Raw genomic sequence first — 16620 nt, 5'->3', positions numbered from 1 at the left:
AAAGGCCAAGTCCAAACAATTTGGTGGATGAATCCTCACCAATTATCAACCATGATATGTGGTCCAATAGAAAGAAAACAAATGTGAAGTTAATAAATATCATGCAAGGTGGACAAACACTCAAAAGCCACGTTCATCTCTAAGGGATATGAATCCCACCCATTCTCACCTTATTGGAAGATTGGGAATGATAGATTGAAGCATTGAAGAGAAAATATAGACAATTAATGGAAATTCCCCTAGGCTAGTGAGTAAGCACTCTAAAACAACAACATTATATTGCCACATGCATGCCAATACATAAACATACCTAGTCTATGGCTCTATATAGACTCACACCTCTCCAAACTTGGGGGATGAATCATCACATTACATTAACTCAACTTGCCAACTCACTCTTAATTGGTAAAAATATCAACCCAATCTCAACACTTAGCCACATGTATAAGCCAAAAGCTTCTCACCTCCACACCCTAATTATTAGCTTCTACTAATTACCAACTTCCACCTCAACCTATCTAGAGTGGTGACTAACCCCTCCTCTTTATTCTCTAATGGTTGCTAAACGTCACTTAGCCTTGGTGAGAAAAGTAAAGCCAAACTCATGCAGTTAGACACATGCACTTATGCTATTGTAGCAATTTGTTTGATTTCACCGTCTATTCTCCATATCTTTTCTCAGATTGTAACCCTAGGATGCCCAATTCATTGTGGCTCGTCTTCCCCTCCTTCCCCATATACCTAACAACGATTAGGTTTGGTTGTGGTGTATGATTACCTTTTTGCCCTCACACCATTAGCATGTGCCGAGCATATGACCAAATTGGATGGAAAATTCTAAGACATAACAGCATAGTGTAAATTGGTGAATTGCACAAGTTCAGGGGGGTAATTGGCTAAAATTAAAGTTTAGGGGGAAATTGACAATTTATTACAAGTTCAGGGGGCAAATTGACGAATACCTTTAATTAAAAAAAAATATTAAGAAACAAGGTGGTTATTTAAGTAATTTCACACAAACAAATTTGTGCTGTTTTGTTTTCTGAACCTCACAACCATGTCACCTTATCATTACCCTCTAAAACGAATCTCTCTCTTTGTCTCCCCTTAACTGCCAACCCCTTTTTTTTTGGGTGCTGCCAACCCTGTTTAAATCAAGTAATCCCTTCACCACTTAGTACTACAGTCTAGTGATATTTCTTGAAACTTATATGTGAGAGGTCTTATATTCGATTCTCGCCAAATGCAAATTTGAACTACATTATTGCTAGGTCATTGTAAGGCTAAACTCACCCTCTTTCTTAGTGTAGATTTATCATTTGTTAAAAAAAAAAATAATAACCCCTCCCATAAAAAAATAATAATTAAAAAATAATATTTGAAATAAAATAAATTTTATATTTCTCATACACAGAGTATGTGTCCTTTCATAGTGTCAATTAATATAAATAAGCACCCCACTTAAGATGAGCAAGGAGCTATATATCTATATAACATACTAATTTACAAATTCATTTTGACAAAAACTTAAAAATATATAAATTAGTTTACCTTTTTGTAAATATATATTGAATAGCATTCATATATTTTATATTAAATTGTTTTGCATGTATTGTTTTATTATTACTACTTTAAATTATTTACCTATATTTATATTCACGATGTAGGTATACTAATTTGAATTAATTGATGTTTTTTATTTGTAGAAAAAAATATTTTGTATACATATATTGGCCCTCTAAGACCAACTCCAATGGTGGGCTAAAAGCCAAATTACCTCCCAAAATTCCCCCTCAAACCCAATCCAACCCAAGGGGAAATTTTGGGCTAAATGCAAAATGTTAAACCAAGGTCAGATTCCCCAAAAAAATTAGCCCATAAATTAGAATATAAAATTTTCAATATTTATAGGAATTTAAATTTTTTTAGATTAAAATGTTCATAAAATTAATTTACGATAGTCTACATATTTATTTTTAAAAAAATTTTAATTTAACAAAAAAAAAGCCTAAGTTCATTCTTTAATAATCCCGGGCTAAAATTTTAGGCATGAACGGTTGGAGCAGAAAAGTTGTTTTTGGGCTAAAAGCTAAATTTTCTGGGCTAAAATATTTGGCTTTTAGCCCAACCATTGGAGATGGTCTAAGACCATCTCCAACCCTGGGCTAAAAGCCAAATTACCCCCCCCCCCAAACACTCTCCAACCCATGCTAAAATTTTAGGCTAAATGCCAAATGCTATTTCTGGGCCAAATACCCCTCCAGCTTTCCCCCCGGGCTAAATGCGAAATGTTTATCGGAATTTAAATTTTTTTAGATTAAAATGTTCATAAAATTAATTTATAATAATCTACATATTTATTTAAAAAAAATTGATTTAAGAAAAAAATTTAGGCTAATTTCATTCTTTAATAATTTCGGGCTAAAATTTTAGGGTAGAAAGGTTGGAGCAGAAAAGATGTTTCTGGGCTAAAAGCTAAATTTTCTGGGCTAAAAAATTTGGCTTTTAGCCCAAGGGTTGGAGATGGTCTAAGACCATCTCCAACCCTGGGCTAAAAGCCAAATTACCCCCCCCCCAAACACTCTCCAACCCATGCTAAAATTTTAGGCTAAATGCCAAATGCTATTTCTGGGCCAAATACCCCCCAGCTTTCCCTCCGGGCTAAATGCGAAATGTTTATCGTAATTTAAATTTTTTTAGATTAAAATGTTCATAAAATTAATTTACAATAATCTACATATTTACTTAAAAAAAAATTGATTTAAGAAAAAAATTTAGGCTAATTTCATTCTTTAATAATTCCGGGCTAAAATTTTAGGGTAGAAGGGTTGGAGCAGAAAAGATGTTTCTGGGCTAAAAGCTAAATTTTCGGGGCTAAAAAATTTGGCTTTTAGCCCAAGGGTTGGAGATGGTCTAAGAGAAGGGATATCTTTTTTTTTTTTACAAAATAAAGATTAAAATTGTGGGACTCACTCTACTTCGAATTTGAACGATCAGAACCATATATTTTGTAAGTCAAGATTCATAGATTATGCTTACAAAAATTCAATTCAATTCGAAACTATATGCTTATTTAATTATCACGATAAAAATCTAATGCTTCTTAGAGAACAAAGTGTTCGTCAATTTTTTTTTACTCAAGTAGATGCCTTAATATTTCCGATTTGGCTAATATTTTATAAAGATAATTTATCAGGTGCAACTTGAAAAATAGACGATTCAGATCGTTAAAGTTCAATGTGGTGTGAGCCCCACAACTAATTCCTATTATTTTATAAAAATGGATATCCCTTCTCTTAAGGGTTTCCTTACATACATGTTGGACATTTTTTTATTGTTATTATATCAAGGTGTGTGTAAATACATTTACTTATTCTTAATTTAATTTTTTAATCAAATAATATTTTTATATTTTGTACATAAATTATTTTGCATGAAATTTTTTTGTTCACAAAAAAAAAAATCTCCTTTATTTTTTTGGATAAAAGCATTTAATCCCTTTTCCGTTCTCATAGTTTAAAACTTTGTTGTCATTAAAAAATTGTAGACAACAAACAAGTAATTCGGGGTATGATAGATATCCGAAAAATACGAAATGTGTGAAGTCAAACTTTGTTAAAGAATTTGCTTAGATGAAGCTTAATTACTGATTTATTTAGGAAAAAGAGTTATGTAGAATTTAAGTTAGAAAAAAATAAATTTAAAGGAGTAAAGACTGTAAAGTTATATTTTCATTAAATCTTTTCATATACGTGTAGTCACGTATTGTGGCTTTCACTGTCTAGTGAAGATAATTTTATGGATAACGCTCGAAAGCAAAGGCAGAGAGCTAAAGTTGACTGGGCCCGGCCGACCTATAGCATTTGGTAAAGGCCTTGGTCCCACTAGCCATAGCCCACACTAAACCCTCGAACATGGGCCTCAAAGGCCCAACCATCCAATCACGTGGCCGAAAGTTGGCCCCCTTCCAAAACAACGTATTAAAGCATCTTCTAAAGAGATGTCAAAACTACCACACATATAACAATGAAAATATGGCACCAAACTATCTCCAACCGAGCATTTAATTTATTATGTGGCACTGAGTCAATTAAAGGCAATGTTTTTTGCTGTCAAATTCATTTAATGATATTTTAATAGATTTGATGCAATATCATAAATTTTTATGTGCGTTCCAAGTATTTAATTGGTTATCTTAATAATTAGACCCCATAAAAAGGTAAAAAATTACAAGATGTCATTCGGGTGTAACAAAAAATTGTCTAAAATGTCAAATTACAATATAATCCATTAAATATCATTTTAATGTTTAAAATTCGATGTCTCATTTGAAGATATTTTTAGCGTTGAACATAAACACAATGAGAACACATAATTCATCTCACTTGTCTCTTAATCTGCACTTAAAAATGATTTATGCAACAGCTAATCATATTGATCCCAAGTCAACCCTAATTTGAACATATTGATCTCAAGTCAACAACACGCACTCGCGGTAAGCACATCGATTGGACAAATGCCTCGAAGCTCCACCGTGCGCGATAATCTCCCACGCACCTTATCTCCCCCCTTCCCTCCACGGACACCCCGGTCCGTCGGTTCACTCATCGCTTTCAAAATCGTAGGAATTATCCGAAACATCCCCATCCAATCATTACACACGCCAAACGCACAAGGGTACCGTCGTAATTGCACGAGGGAGCTTCATATTTCCCACCGGACAAAACCAATCACCACCACCTGCGCACAAACGCGCACGTTAGCTGTCCCCTCTCTGCCTCCCCCCAAAAACCAAACCCCATGCATTTACCTTAATTGCGCCATTAAATATTTAAACCACCCAATTTTAAAGTTTTAGTCCCATATTTTTACCTCTTAATTAAAATAAATGAAGGATTTAACCTACCCTCGCATGAAAAATGTAATTAAGGAGCAGCAGCAGCAGCAGGAGGAGGAGAAGTGTTTTAATGGATCTGTCTGCGCAGAGCTCTTCATAAGTCTCTCTCTCTCTCTCTCTCTCTCTCTCTTCTTTCTCTCTCTAGAACCAGAAGCTCCGAGTCTTTAAGTCATTTTCGAAAGGTTCGTTTTGGCTTCGGATCGGGTCCTGCATTTGTATAAATCGGAGCCGTTTGATCCGCGCTGGAAGGGATTCGGATTCGCTTTTTGTCTGATTGGATGGTCTGATTGGGGTTGAAGATGAACCCGCTGTGCTGCATTGCGCCGGTTTCGGTCGATCGGGACCGGGGCACCCCGGTGGCGGCGAAGCAGTTGGGTGAGTGCCAGATAGGCCCGGAGGCTCCGATCCGGAACGTTAGCTACGGTTCGAGGCCGAGCTACTCGGCTCAGGTCTCGTCGGCCGGTACTGAAACGGACAGGGCTTCCGTCGCGGCGGGGCATGAGGTTGAAGATACGATCAGTGAAGCAAGGGATTCGAAGGTGTTTGGCGGAGGCGTGAGCGGAGGCGTGGCTGGGATTCTGTACAAATGGGTGAACTACGGGAAGGGGTGGCGGTCGCGGTGGTTTGTGCTCGAAGACGGCGTGCTTTCGTACTATAAGGTTCATGGACCGGACAAGATTTTGATGAGCCAGGTGAGAGAGAAGGGGTTGAGGGTGATCGGAGAGGACTCGCTGAGGTATATGAAGAAGGCGAATTGGGGAAGTAATCGGCTTGGCGGCGCGGCGGCGGCGGCGAGGCCGTGGAAGCCTTTCGGAGAAGTGCATTTGAAGGTATGAGCTTTTGCTTATCACAGAATGTGAAGCCATTGTTTGTGTTATAGAGGTAATGCTATTTTTGGTGTTGATGCTATATTTAGCAAATGAAGAAGTCTGTATCCATTGCGTTTATTAGTTGGGATTTTCTGAGTCGTTTTGTTGGGTCTGTGCACTCGTTTGCTGCAATGTAAGTTGTGGGTGTCGAAAGAGACAGAAAATGTTTAATATTCTTACACTTTTCATGGAATTTTTAGAAAATATTGATTGATACCCACCAAAAGTTTTCCTCAATCTTGATGGACCAACAAAAACTCGAATCCGTTGAGAGGAATGCCTGTGTTTTATCTGATGATGCATAACATGTATGCTTGATTGCGCATATCTGTGCTTTTGAGTTGTTGGTTTTTGGTTACTGAATTTGAAGTGGTCTGCTTTACAGGTCTCTTCAATTCGTGCCAGCAAATCAGATGATAAACGGCTTTCCATATTCACAGGAACTAAAACTCTTCACTTGTGGTGTGTATCGAGAGAGGACCGAGCTACATGGGTTGAGGCACTGCTCGGTGCTAAAGATCTGTTTCCTCGAGTCTTTACAAGCAATGATTTAGTACTTTCGAGAGATATAGTTGTCTCGACAGAGAAACTAAGACTAAGATTAGCACAGGAGGGCATTAATGAGCCAGTGATCAAAGACTGCGAGTCAATAATGCTCTTAGAAGTGTCAGAACTTCAGAACCAGTTGAAGGCTCTTCGGAGTAAACACGTGATGCTGTTGGAGTCATTGAGACAATTGGAGGTATTTCTTCCATCCTGTACTGCTTTATACCAGATTTCCTTACATATAATTACTAAGTTTCTGCTTAATAAATTTGCTACAATATGGGGGGTGGTGTAAATCTTGCTAGTCGGAAAGTAATATCCTATCTAAATCTCCTTTTGCAGAAGGAGAAAATAGAGCTGGAAACTACAGTAGTGGATGAAACAAAGGAGCGTGAGTCATATGGACAGGGGGATAGGAGATTTAGTGGTCAGTCATCTTTGGCATTTCCATAACCTTCGTATTTTGTTGAAGTCAATGTTTTAAAATATGAGATGTATAATGATGATTTAATATTTCTTTTAGTTTCGGTGCTACTCAAAAGGTTTCCCGCCGTATACACAGTTTCTGATTATATTATCAATGAGAATTTAATTTTGACCCTTAGTTTTGATTGTTTTATGGTTTTGCTCATGACACAGATTTCTATTCCGTCTTATCTGAGGGCAGTGCAAGTGATTCTGATGCAGATAATGAAAGCCAAATTGAAACAGATGAAGATGAGGGAACATATTTTGATACACATGACATTTTGTCTTCAGAAGCTCTAAGAAGTGCTTCCTATCGAAGTAGAGAAGTCTTGGGGAATGGTGTGTATATCATAGAGATTCTTTCTTTTCTGATTAATCAAAGAAACATAATTTGATGAGAGTTATTTTGTATTCAGATACTCTAAGAAGTGCTTCCTACCGGAGCAAGGAAGGTTTGGGAAATGGTTCTATATTTGAAAGAGATTCTTTCTTTTCCGATCGATTGCATGGAGTTGAAGAGATCACGACAATTAAATATCCATATGTGAAAAGGAGGGATAATTTGCCAGAACCCAAGGAGAAAGAGAAGCCTATTAGCTTGTGGTCGATTATCAAGGATAATATTGGGAAGGACTTGTCTGGAGTTTGTCTTCCTGTTTATTTTAATGAACCACTCTCATCGTTGCAAAAGTGCTTTGAAGATCTGGAATATTCAAACTTGGTTGATCGAGCATCGGAATGGGGAAAGCGGGTAAGTTCCTCAGCTGTCCCCTTCTATGCATCACTAATTGTCTGCACTTTGGAACATGAATTAATTTGGACTTCCTGTGGTGCAGGGAAATGATTTAATGAGAATTCTAAATGTTGCAGCATTTGCTGTATCTGGCTATGCATCAACAGAAGGTCGGCATTGCAAACCCTTTAATCCTCTCCTTGGGGAGACCTATGAGGCCGACTATCCAGATAAAGGACTTCGTTTTTTCTCTGAAAAGGTAATGCACGTTGACATGTCTAGTAGCACCCTTTTAAATGCATTTCTGTCCATTAAGTATGAAAAATGGTAAAAGATAAAAGTAGCCTCTATGTTGCTTCGTGTTGTTCGGACTCATTGAGTTTGAAGCATCACATATAATTGTCAAATGTTTATGAACCATTGATTGATGTCTAACAAGGACGAGCTTGCACTCAGGTGAGTCACCACCCAATGGTTGTTGCTTGTCACTGTGAAGGAAGAGGTTGGAAATTCTGGGCGGACTCCAATCTCAAAGGCAAGTTTTGGGGGCGTTCTATTCAGCTTGATCCTGTGGGTACCCTTGCCTTGCAGTTTGAGGATGGGGAGACGTTTCAGTGGAGCAAGGTCACTACCTCTATATACAATATCATACTAGGAAAAATTTATTGCGACCACTATGGCACCATGCGCATCAGGGGCAGTGGCAATTATTCCTGCAAGCTAAAGTTCAAGGAGCAGTCTATTATAGATCGAAATCCACATCAGGTTAGTTAAAGTCTAAATACTCCCCATAACAATATTTTGCACGGGCGGCCCGATTTTCATGTTTATGTTACACTCAGGTTTAGCCATTGGAATTTCAGGTTCATGGATTTGTTCAAGACAATAGAACTGGAGAGAAAGTAGCAATGTTGGTGGGTAAGTGGGACGAGGCAATGTACTACGTGCTGGGAGATCCAACTACAAAACCAAAGGGTTATGATCCTATGACAGAAGCTGTGCTTCTCTGGGAAAGAGATGACTATGTTACCAAGACAAGATACAATCTCTCTCCTTTTGCAATATCCCTTAATGAACTGACACCTGGCCTATTGGAGAGGTTACCGCCTACAGACTCAAGGCTAAGGCCAGATCAAAGACATTTGGAGAATGGCGATTATGAATTGGCAAATGCAGAGAAACTAAGACTTGAACAGCTACAAAGACAGGTACCCCTGTACATCCTCTTTCTCCTTTGATCCGTTATTCACCCATAGATCCTCCTCGTTTCATGCATTCTTGTATCTAATTGCGAGCCTAATGCCGTTTGAATTTAATTGAAAATGACTTCAATCTCATATCTGGCCTATAATCTTGAGAGTTTGAGATTCAGGACTCAGCTCGAAACCGAATGTGGCTAATGCCATTTCCCAGGTGTTTTCCGGGAATTGATGGGCTCCTGTATGGGGCGTACTTTATTCGTAAACTATTCTTCTATTCTTAAATTGTATTTAGCAACTGTTGATACTTTTGTGCAGGCAAGGAAGTTGCAAGAGAGAGGGTGGCAGCCAAGATGGTTTCGGAAGGACGAGGATGGTTGTTATAGTTACGTGGGAGGGTATTGGGAAACTAGGGAGAAGAAGAATTGGGACGGAATTCCCGATATTTTTGGCCAGAGTAGTGATTTGCCTTCGTGTTCCGGTGAAGAGTAAGGCATCTCTTGGCCGACCTTTGTTGTATTAGATTACGCCGGTCTTTCGTTTCTGCCCCTTGCCCTGAATCCGAGTTTAGTGTAGGCTGCGTTATAGAAAAAAATTCCTTGGTGGTGTAATGATAGTTTTCATTTGGGACATTACGTCGTCCATGGAGCTGCTCATGCCCAGGATCTGGTTAATTTAGATAGTGTTACCTTCACTTTTAACTTAAAACTGCTGCCCCACTGAAGAAAATGCTGAAAAAATAGCAATACACCGTCAAAAAGTAAACCACCCGTCCAACATACACTTGTCACGTTGTGGATTTGGTAACGATCATCTTTCGTCAAAAGGAGACTGAAACGCAAGAATGGTGGAATTTAACTTCGGTTTGGAATGTTCATAAATCAGTTTGGAACATAACTATCACATCGGATGTTATGTGGTTCAGAGCGTTTACTCTTGCACATAAGATTGTGTGTTTAAACCGCTGCGAAGTGCCAAAATCTTTAAATATTACGAAATATTTATGGTCAAACACATTCTGGTAACATGTCATTAAACATTTTTACGAGTAATCATACGTTGCCAACTACAAAAATGGCATCCCATGGACTCTCTTCATTCAGGTAAAAAACACAAAGGGGAAAACGGGAAGAAAATTTGATAACGCTCCTCATTTCCATGCCTTCTTCCCTCGGAATTGTTTGCCAGATCGCTGCTGCTGCTTCCTTTTATCCACGCGAGATTTAGCAACCTTTGCCCTCTTTGCAGCCATAGGCATTTGCTTTTTGTGCTCCTTCTGCTTGTTGCTCATACCTCCCGTCTGTTGTCATTCATGAATACAAGTGTCAAAACAAAGATCAAGCTCGGTCAGAACCCTATTGGAGCTCAATTTATTCACTTCTCCTTTGAAAAGTGAACTGAGTGCTAAAACCATTCATTGTCATGTGGCAACTAATGGAATCCCAAGGACATACCTTCTTCTGTTTTATGGCGGCTCGAGCCTGGTACTTCCCTCTCTCCTCCCGCCCTGCTCTCACTAATGCCAATCTCTCCTCCTTGCTCATCCTTTTCTTTACGTGGACCTACATGGTGCATGCCCAAATTGAGTAATAAAGAAGGCACAATACGTTTTAAAAGCTTTATACGTCTCTTTTCCCCTTGGATTTATAAGACACCAAGGACAGTAGAACAGCTAAAGGGTTCTTGAAGCAACAGGTATGGGAGTTAACAACATTCCAACGTTTCTAAATTTTTTTTCTCCCAGGAATGTCTCAAAAGCAGCATACTGAGTCATAACGAGTAAAATAATTTAAACTTACTTCAAGCTTTGCAGGATCTACTCGCTTACTGCTCAGTTCAGATGAGCTGGGAATCTTGAATGCAGGTGACTTGGCGTCTGCGCCCTTCTTCAATAATCCCTGCCGAGTCAAAGCAATTTGGGCTTCCTTCTTTGCCTAACAAAAAGAAGCATCAAACAATGAGCAAGGTTTTATGACATCTACAAAGACGGCTTAAAAACAATAAAATTGTTGTTCATGGTCAAGGTTACGAGCTTACAGCATGCTTCACCTTTGGCATCAACTTAAGTTTGGGAACAAAGAAAAACAAACCTTTAACTCCTTAATCCTCTGGAAGTCCTCATTAGAAAGAAAGCCATCAGCTGAGTCCAGTGAAGCAGGCTCCATATTCTCTTTGGCCAATCTCTTCAAAGCCCGAAGACTTGATTCAGCATGATTAAGTTGTTTATCAAAATCGGCAAACTTCCTCTTTTTTGCTTTGTTGTCTTTTACTCCATGTCCACTACCTTTGGCATCATCGTTGTCGGATTCTTCCTCCTCATTCTCTTCTTCTTCCTCATCTTCATCGTCATCCTCATCCTCACTCCCATTGACATCACTGTCATTATCATCTATACTACCATCTTCATCTTCAGCTACCACGGCATCCTCTTCTATTCCATCATCTTCGCTTCCACTGTCACTGTTGTCCATCTGGTTGTCATCATCATCACTGGAAGCAACCATCTCATCGCGATCAAGATCAAGATCATTATCTTTATCATCATCATCAGTGCCGCTGAATGAATGTTCATCAGCATCATCACTGTCCTCATTGCCATCATCTTCTTCTAGCAGTTCAACACCAGGAACATTGCTGAGTACACTGACTTCTCCATAAGCTTTTGGTTTTGCCTTGGGGTTAGTGGGGCGTCCACGGTCCTTCTTAATCAACAGTGAGGGGCAAATCTGTATGGACACTAAATAGTCAGTCTTCAGCAACAATCATGGTTCATGGAAATGCATGCACTAGCAATTGCAAGTCCATGCATGAGAGAGAGAGAGAGAGAGAGAGACAGAGACCTCTCTGAATAAACTGATAAGTGAGCGCGCTGCTATTGAAACTGCTTTCTCATGTGATTTCTTATATAATGCAAGATCTTGCAGCAACTCTTCGGTCATCAACTGCATCCACGGAACAAAAATTAATTATGGAAGCCTAGCAAAACATTCTTGGATTATATCAGAATACAAATGGCAAGAAAATAAAAAAAATTATATATATATATATATATAGACCACGATTAATTAACTTCAATGCATTTAAAGATGAGTACTGGACAACTTGAAATGTAAGGCCCGAAACCAATGATATAATTAGGTTGTTACCAATGGAATCCGTAAACATAACTCCCTTGTTACATTCAGTCCAACAGCTATGGCCTGGAGAAAGCAAGCGATCAGAGACATAGTCAAGCCAATTATAAAGAATATACTAAAACATAATTTATGAAGTAACACCTCTGGACGTGAGCGATCATGTACAAATTGATTCACTAGTTGTTTGAACAGTGGTTGAACGGCATCAGGAGGAACCTGCTCATTATAAAGTAAATCAAATTTAACTGGAAAGGTTCATTCATAATATGTAATTTGAACAATTGTTACTAGGACTTTAAGAACGTAAAAAGTTAGGGGAGGACAGAGAAAGAAAAGCCAACTGACCATATCATGGCAAGCCTGAACTGCTGCAGCAAGTAAACTTGTGACATTGCGTTGGTGAGGCTGTGATACCAAGACAGTCACAACTCAACTCTCAAGAGAATATACATTGAGTGGATAGGTCAGATTATGTACCTGAATATATTTCTGAAGGAAAGGATAAAAGTTCAACAAAATCAAGCGGTGAAGCCCAATCGTGCGGGCAATTACTTTCAACATCATCATCTTGACCTTCAGTTAACAAAGGGTGATATATAATCAAAACAAATGACAAAAACAACTTCCACCATTAGTTCATAAACAATGGAAACTTATGGGATATAAACAAAGCATGACGAGGATTTGGTGTTTTGCTCTATGCCATGTTATGACTAGTTGAACCTGTGCACTCAACCGAATTAAAAGATCAAACACAGCTAACTTAGGAATATTCATTCACTACGATAGTTCCAATTTTGCACGGGCAATACACAATTTTCTCCATAAGACAAGCATATGTGTATTTTGTACTTTGTTAATTCTACAATTGCGACCACTTACCTCAAATCGTTCATTGCAGGTTTGAAGGCGGGAGAATAGTTTCTCAGCAAATCCCTGCAGGAAGAATGATCTGTCAAATCTCCTTTATCAACAGAAACAATAAAAATACTAACTATATGATAAGATCAGACAAACCTGTGGATCTTGCAAATGGTTAAGTGGCGTATGATAATTTGAATTAGTTTTTTCTGATGATAGGCGCTGCTGTTTTTTCATACTACGCATGGCACGCTGCAGTTTTGCTTTCTTTTTCTTTTTGCTAGCAATTGTACCTTGATGGTGTGCCTAAAAGGCAATGAAGAAATAAGAAATATTGTTGATTGTGCAAAGAAAAATTCTCATAAAAAATCATAAACTATAAATGCAGATGCAATCAAATGCATCAAACAGTGCAATTCAATCCAAGTTACATAAAAGGATGTGATAACCACCCAAAATTCATTATGTGTAACATATCATGATACAAAATCTGGGTTAAATAAATTGGTTTTGAAATAACTTTCAAGTAATAGTTCAAGACTGACCTTATAAATAGACTCTCTATTAAGGACTACTTGAGATGTGTGAGGACCTTCATCTTCGCTACTTGATGCATCACTATCACCATCTTCAAACTTCTCGTAATCAAGCAGAAATGAGAGGCAAGCAATCATTATCCTGATGCATTTGAACATAAATTGTAAGCTTTCAAACCCAACATTAGAACGCAACACAGAAACCACCAAAAAAGACAATGCAAACCTTGAAGATGGATGAAAGCACGCAATACAAATCGCATTTGCTGTTCTTTCATCAAACCACTGCTTTCTCTGGTGAAGCTCTCGTAGCGTGATAAGCGCCCTCTTTGCTTTTGTTTCATCCTCTTGCTACCGAAACAAAGAAAACGAAAATAAATTCAAGCACTAAACTAACAAAAAGCCCTGAAATTTCGACAAGAAAGTGATAGCATAACAAACCCGTAGCATCTCAAAAACAACATTTTGAAGTGCCCGATTCTTTGCTTCGTTCTTATGCTTCTGATTCATTCGCTTTATGCTATGAACCACATGAGAAAATGCCAGCTTTCTCAAAGGCTTATCCCCATACGTCTGCAGCTCCATGAACATGGCTATAGTGTCTCCCAAATCAACCATCTACAACACATCCAAACACGAATATCGAAATTAAGCAAGTCAATTTTACTATTTCTCACACTTTCTCAGCAACCAAACACATCTCAACACTAAATTCCCAATCTTTCAAACAAAATTCACACAAGCACACGTGCAATAGACGCACCTTTCGATTCATGAGAAGAATGAGAGCTTGGGTGACATGCAGCCGGAGCCCCGAGGGGAGTTTTCGGGCGGTGGAGCAGAGAAACTGGGAGAGCTCGACGGGGAAATGGGCCATCTGGGTCGGGTAAAAGGGGGTGACGTGAGCCAAGAACATCGCCCGGTCGCCAAGGTCCTTCGCGACGGCCGGGTCGTTGCCGACGCCGCTGACGGACGTGAACCCCATCTCTAATTGTTTTTCGAAGAGATCCACGGCGGACTTGAATTGGTTATACACCAGCTGGAGCTCCTGCAAGTACCCTTCCGGGTCGCACTTCATCTTCGACTGAAGCGCGGGCAAGCTCATCTTCTCGGAGCCCCGACCCGACGCCGAGAGTGCCTCCGGCGACATTCCAATGCTGGCGCGGCGAGGATTCATTTTGGGGGGTTTAGTGTTAGGAGAAGACGGCAAAATTGATAAAACCTTAAACCCTAACAATTTCCCGGAATTTATAGTTTGCTGCAGTGGGACCCCCAAGCCCATTTCCCTCCTTTCGATCTTGACTGCCTGCCATCGTACGGTTAATAATAAAACGCGCCCTATCTTGTGGCGTTTATTATTTCCAACTCTCCAATTTCATCATCTTATGTTCAAATCCCGTAAATTATGAATTTAATACCAAATTAACTTGATCACTGTGCAGCTTAGTCGAACTCTTTTTTTAGTGTAAATTACACGGTTGTACCGAAAAAAGAAGAAGAGTAAATTGTAGCAATGGTTTCTTAACCTTAACTCAATTTGAGCAATGATCCCTCAACTAAAAATTTATTACCATTGGTCTCGTCCATTAAAACGTGCAGTTATAGTCCCTTAACTAAAAATTTATTCGCGTGGTTTTGAAAGGCGGTCAGAATCAGGTTCCCTCTCTATCTCTTACCATTGAAGCTAAGTAAAGATTTGTGTTGCAAATAAAGTAATGGGTTGTAGAATTAGGTAGTTGTATCCTGGTCTAGTAGACGTCGTAGAACCACAAGCACAGGAGTGGGACAGAAATATTGTTTGAATGATATAGCTTTTGTGCTAGCCTCTACATGTGGTTAATCAAGTTAGTAATATTTTAATTCCTGTATTTATTTATGTATTTCATTATGTATAGAAAGTATTTTTGGTTAATAAAGTATTAGAATTTCAAGTTCTGTTATTTTTATTTATTTCAAAATTGTTCTCAAACAGCTAGCAATAATATAGTTCAAACTCGCATTTGGTGAGAATCGAACTTAAAACCTCTCATTTACAAGTAAAGAAGAATATCACTGGACCGTAATACTAAATGGTAATGATAACCCACTATTTTATTTAATCGATCGAGCATGCTCATTCCTGATGGTTGCATAGTGATGAGTGTTTTGTCTTTTCCCCCCTGAATCCTGTATTGGCAGTATATTTCTGGATGCCAAAACTCACCAAATAATGGTTTGTAGCAGCAATGTAGCAGAGCAAGAGGTCTGTATGCCAATAGGGAAAAGATGCTGAAGAGCTGATGATTTGGCAGGCAGTAGTGGTAGTGTCTTATGGTTTGATGACATTTTGGAGGCTTCTTTGAGTGAAGATGGTGGCGATCTAACTTTTCTACAAAAGGATGCTTATACAAGTTACAATCATCGGAAAATTGTAATTCTTAACAAAGGTGCAGGAGATGTGGTAGCATTACTAGGAAGGTAACTTCATTGATACTGGCTGACCACTCTTCAATGAAATTGATAAGAGGAATTGTGCACTGGGTACAACGTTGTCATTCTAACAATACTGATACTGTTCCCATTGGCCACATGCTCAATCCGTTAGGTGTGGAGTTTTAATACAAAAGATCTCGGTATTAGTTAGAGTGGGATAATTCTATTTAAAGGGTTTGTTCTCAAGTCTTCTGGCCGATGTGGGACAGAAGAATTCCAACATGTACAATTCTAATGATCTTGTAATATAAGATAAACCCTGCCCTGTATCTGTCAGGTTTGGCAATGTTTTACAAGCACATTGCACAACAAACTGGTATTCTAGTGGATCCAGATTCCCGTGTTTACTGTTGCTGCGTGGGAGACAACTTTTGTAAGATCATGGTGGGTTTGGCCCGGGCTAGGGATCGGACTCCGGGCTAAGGATAAATACAAACCTAAGTCCGGGCCCAAAAACATGAATTGGCCTTCTCAACTTTTGTAAACCCTTTACCTAATTAACACCATCTTATCCCGATAAACATCTTGCTAATTTTCAAGTTGCATGTGCCATGCCAACAAAAACTCTCTCTAGAGATTTTCAGTGTTCGGGAATACGATTCGGTACACCAAGTGTTATAATTAATTAATTGAAATTTTTTTTTTTAAGTATCCAACCCATTTGTATTATGATGGTTGATATATTGGGTCGTGTTTTCGACATACTGAAAAATATCTCATTTCTCTAGGTCTGTAATATGAGAAATAGAAAAGTAAAAGTTCTTTCCGCATTGGGGTGATTACCGGGATTAATTATATAGTTAAACATTGTTAATCACGTTGATAATCTTATAAATAACTAAATTAAGAATATAATTGCACCCCTAAAAGCTACCTAGAATACCTTACCCTAATAAGAAAAC

General features: G+C 38.6%; 2 protein-coding genes across 3 annotated transcripts; one reads left to right on the top strand and one right to left on the bottom strand.

Annotated features, from left to right (window-relative positions):
• The first annotated feature begins 4757 nt into the window (after positions 1-4757).
• On the top strand, positions 4758-9420 carry LOC126607533 (oxysterol-binding protein-related protein 1D-like). 2 transcript variants are annotated; one of them, XM_050275156.1, is made up of 9 exons: positions 4758-5727; positions 6152-6508; positions 6655-6739; positions 6952-7119; positions 7197-7531; positions 7617-7772; positions 7970-8278; positions 8362-8721; positions 9031-9420. In XM_050275156.1, exons 1-9 carry the CDS (start codon positions 5197-5199, stop codon positions 9202-9204), a joined length of 2475 nt encoding a protein of 824 aa, XP_050131113.1. In that variant the 5' UTR covers positions 4758-5196; the 3' UTR covers positions 9205-9420. The 2 variants fall into 2 exon arrangements, with proteins under 2 accessions (XP_050131113.1, XP_050131114.1); XM_050275157.1 differs by having other exon boundaries at positions 4760-5727; positions 8377-8721.
• Positions 9421-9684: 264 nt separating this feature from the next.
• LOC126607534 (uncharacterized) lies at positions 9685-14463 on the bottom strand. Its single transcript, XM_050275158.1, has 15 exons — positions 14010-14463; positions 13688-13864; positions 13473-13597; positions 13256-13388; positions 12867-13016; positions 12732-12785; positions 12327-12422; positions 12195-12254; positions 11991-12065; positions 11859-11912; positions 11553-11654; positions 10803-11438; positions 10512-10646; positions 10167-10274; positions 9685-10012 (listed from the first exon to the last, which is right to left on the bottom strand). Exons 1-15 carry the CDS (start codon positions 14421-14423, stop codon positions 9863-9865), a joined length of 2469 nt encoding a protein of 822 aa, XP_050131115.1. The 5' UTR covers positions 14424-14463; the 3' UTR covers positions 9685-9862.
• Positions 14464-16620: the final 2157 nt, after the last annotated feature.

This window comes from Malus sylvestris, chromosome 16, assembly GCF_916048215.2.
Source record: "Malus sylvestris chromosome 16, drMalSylv7.2, whole genome shotgun sequence".
In the NCBI taxonomy this organism is placed as follows: domain Eukaryota; kingdom Viridiplantae; phylum Streptophyta; class Magnoliopsida; order Rosales; family Rosaceae; genus Malus; species Malus sylvestris.
Note: the sequence above shows the minus strand (reverse complement) of the source record. Positions and strands in the feature narration are given on the sequence as shown.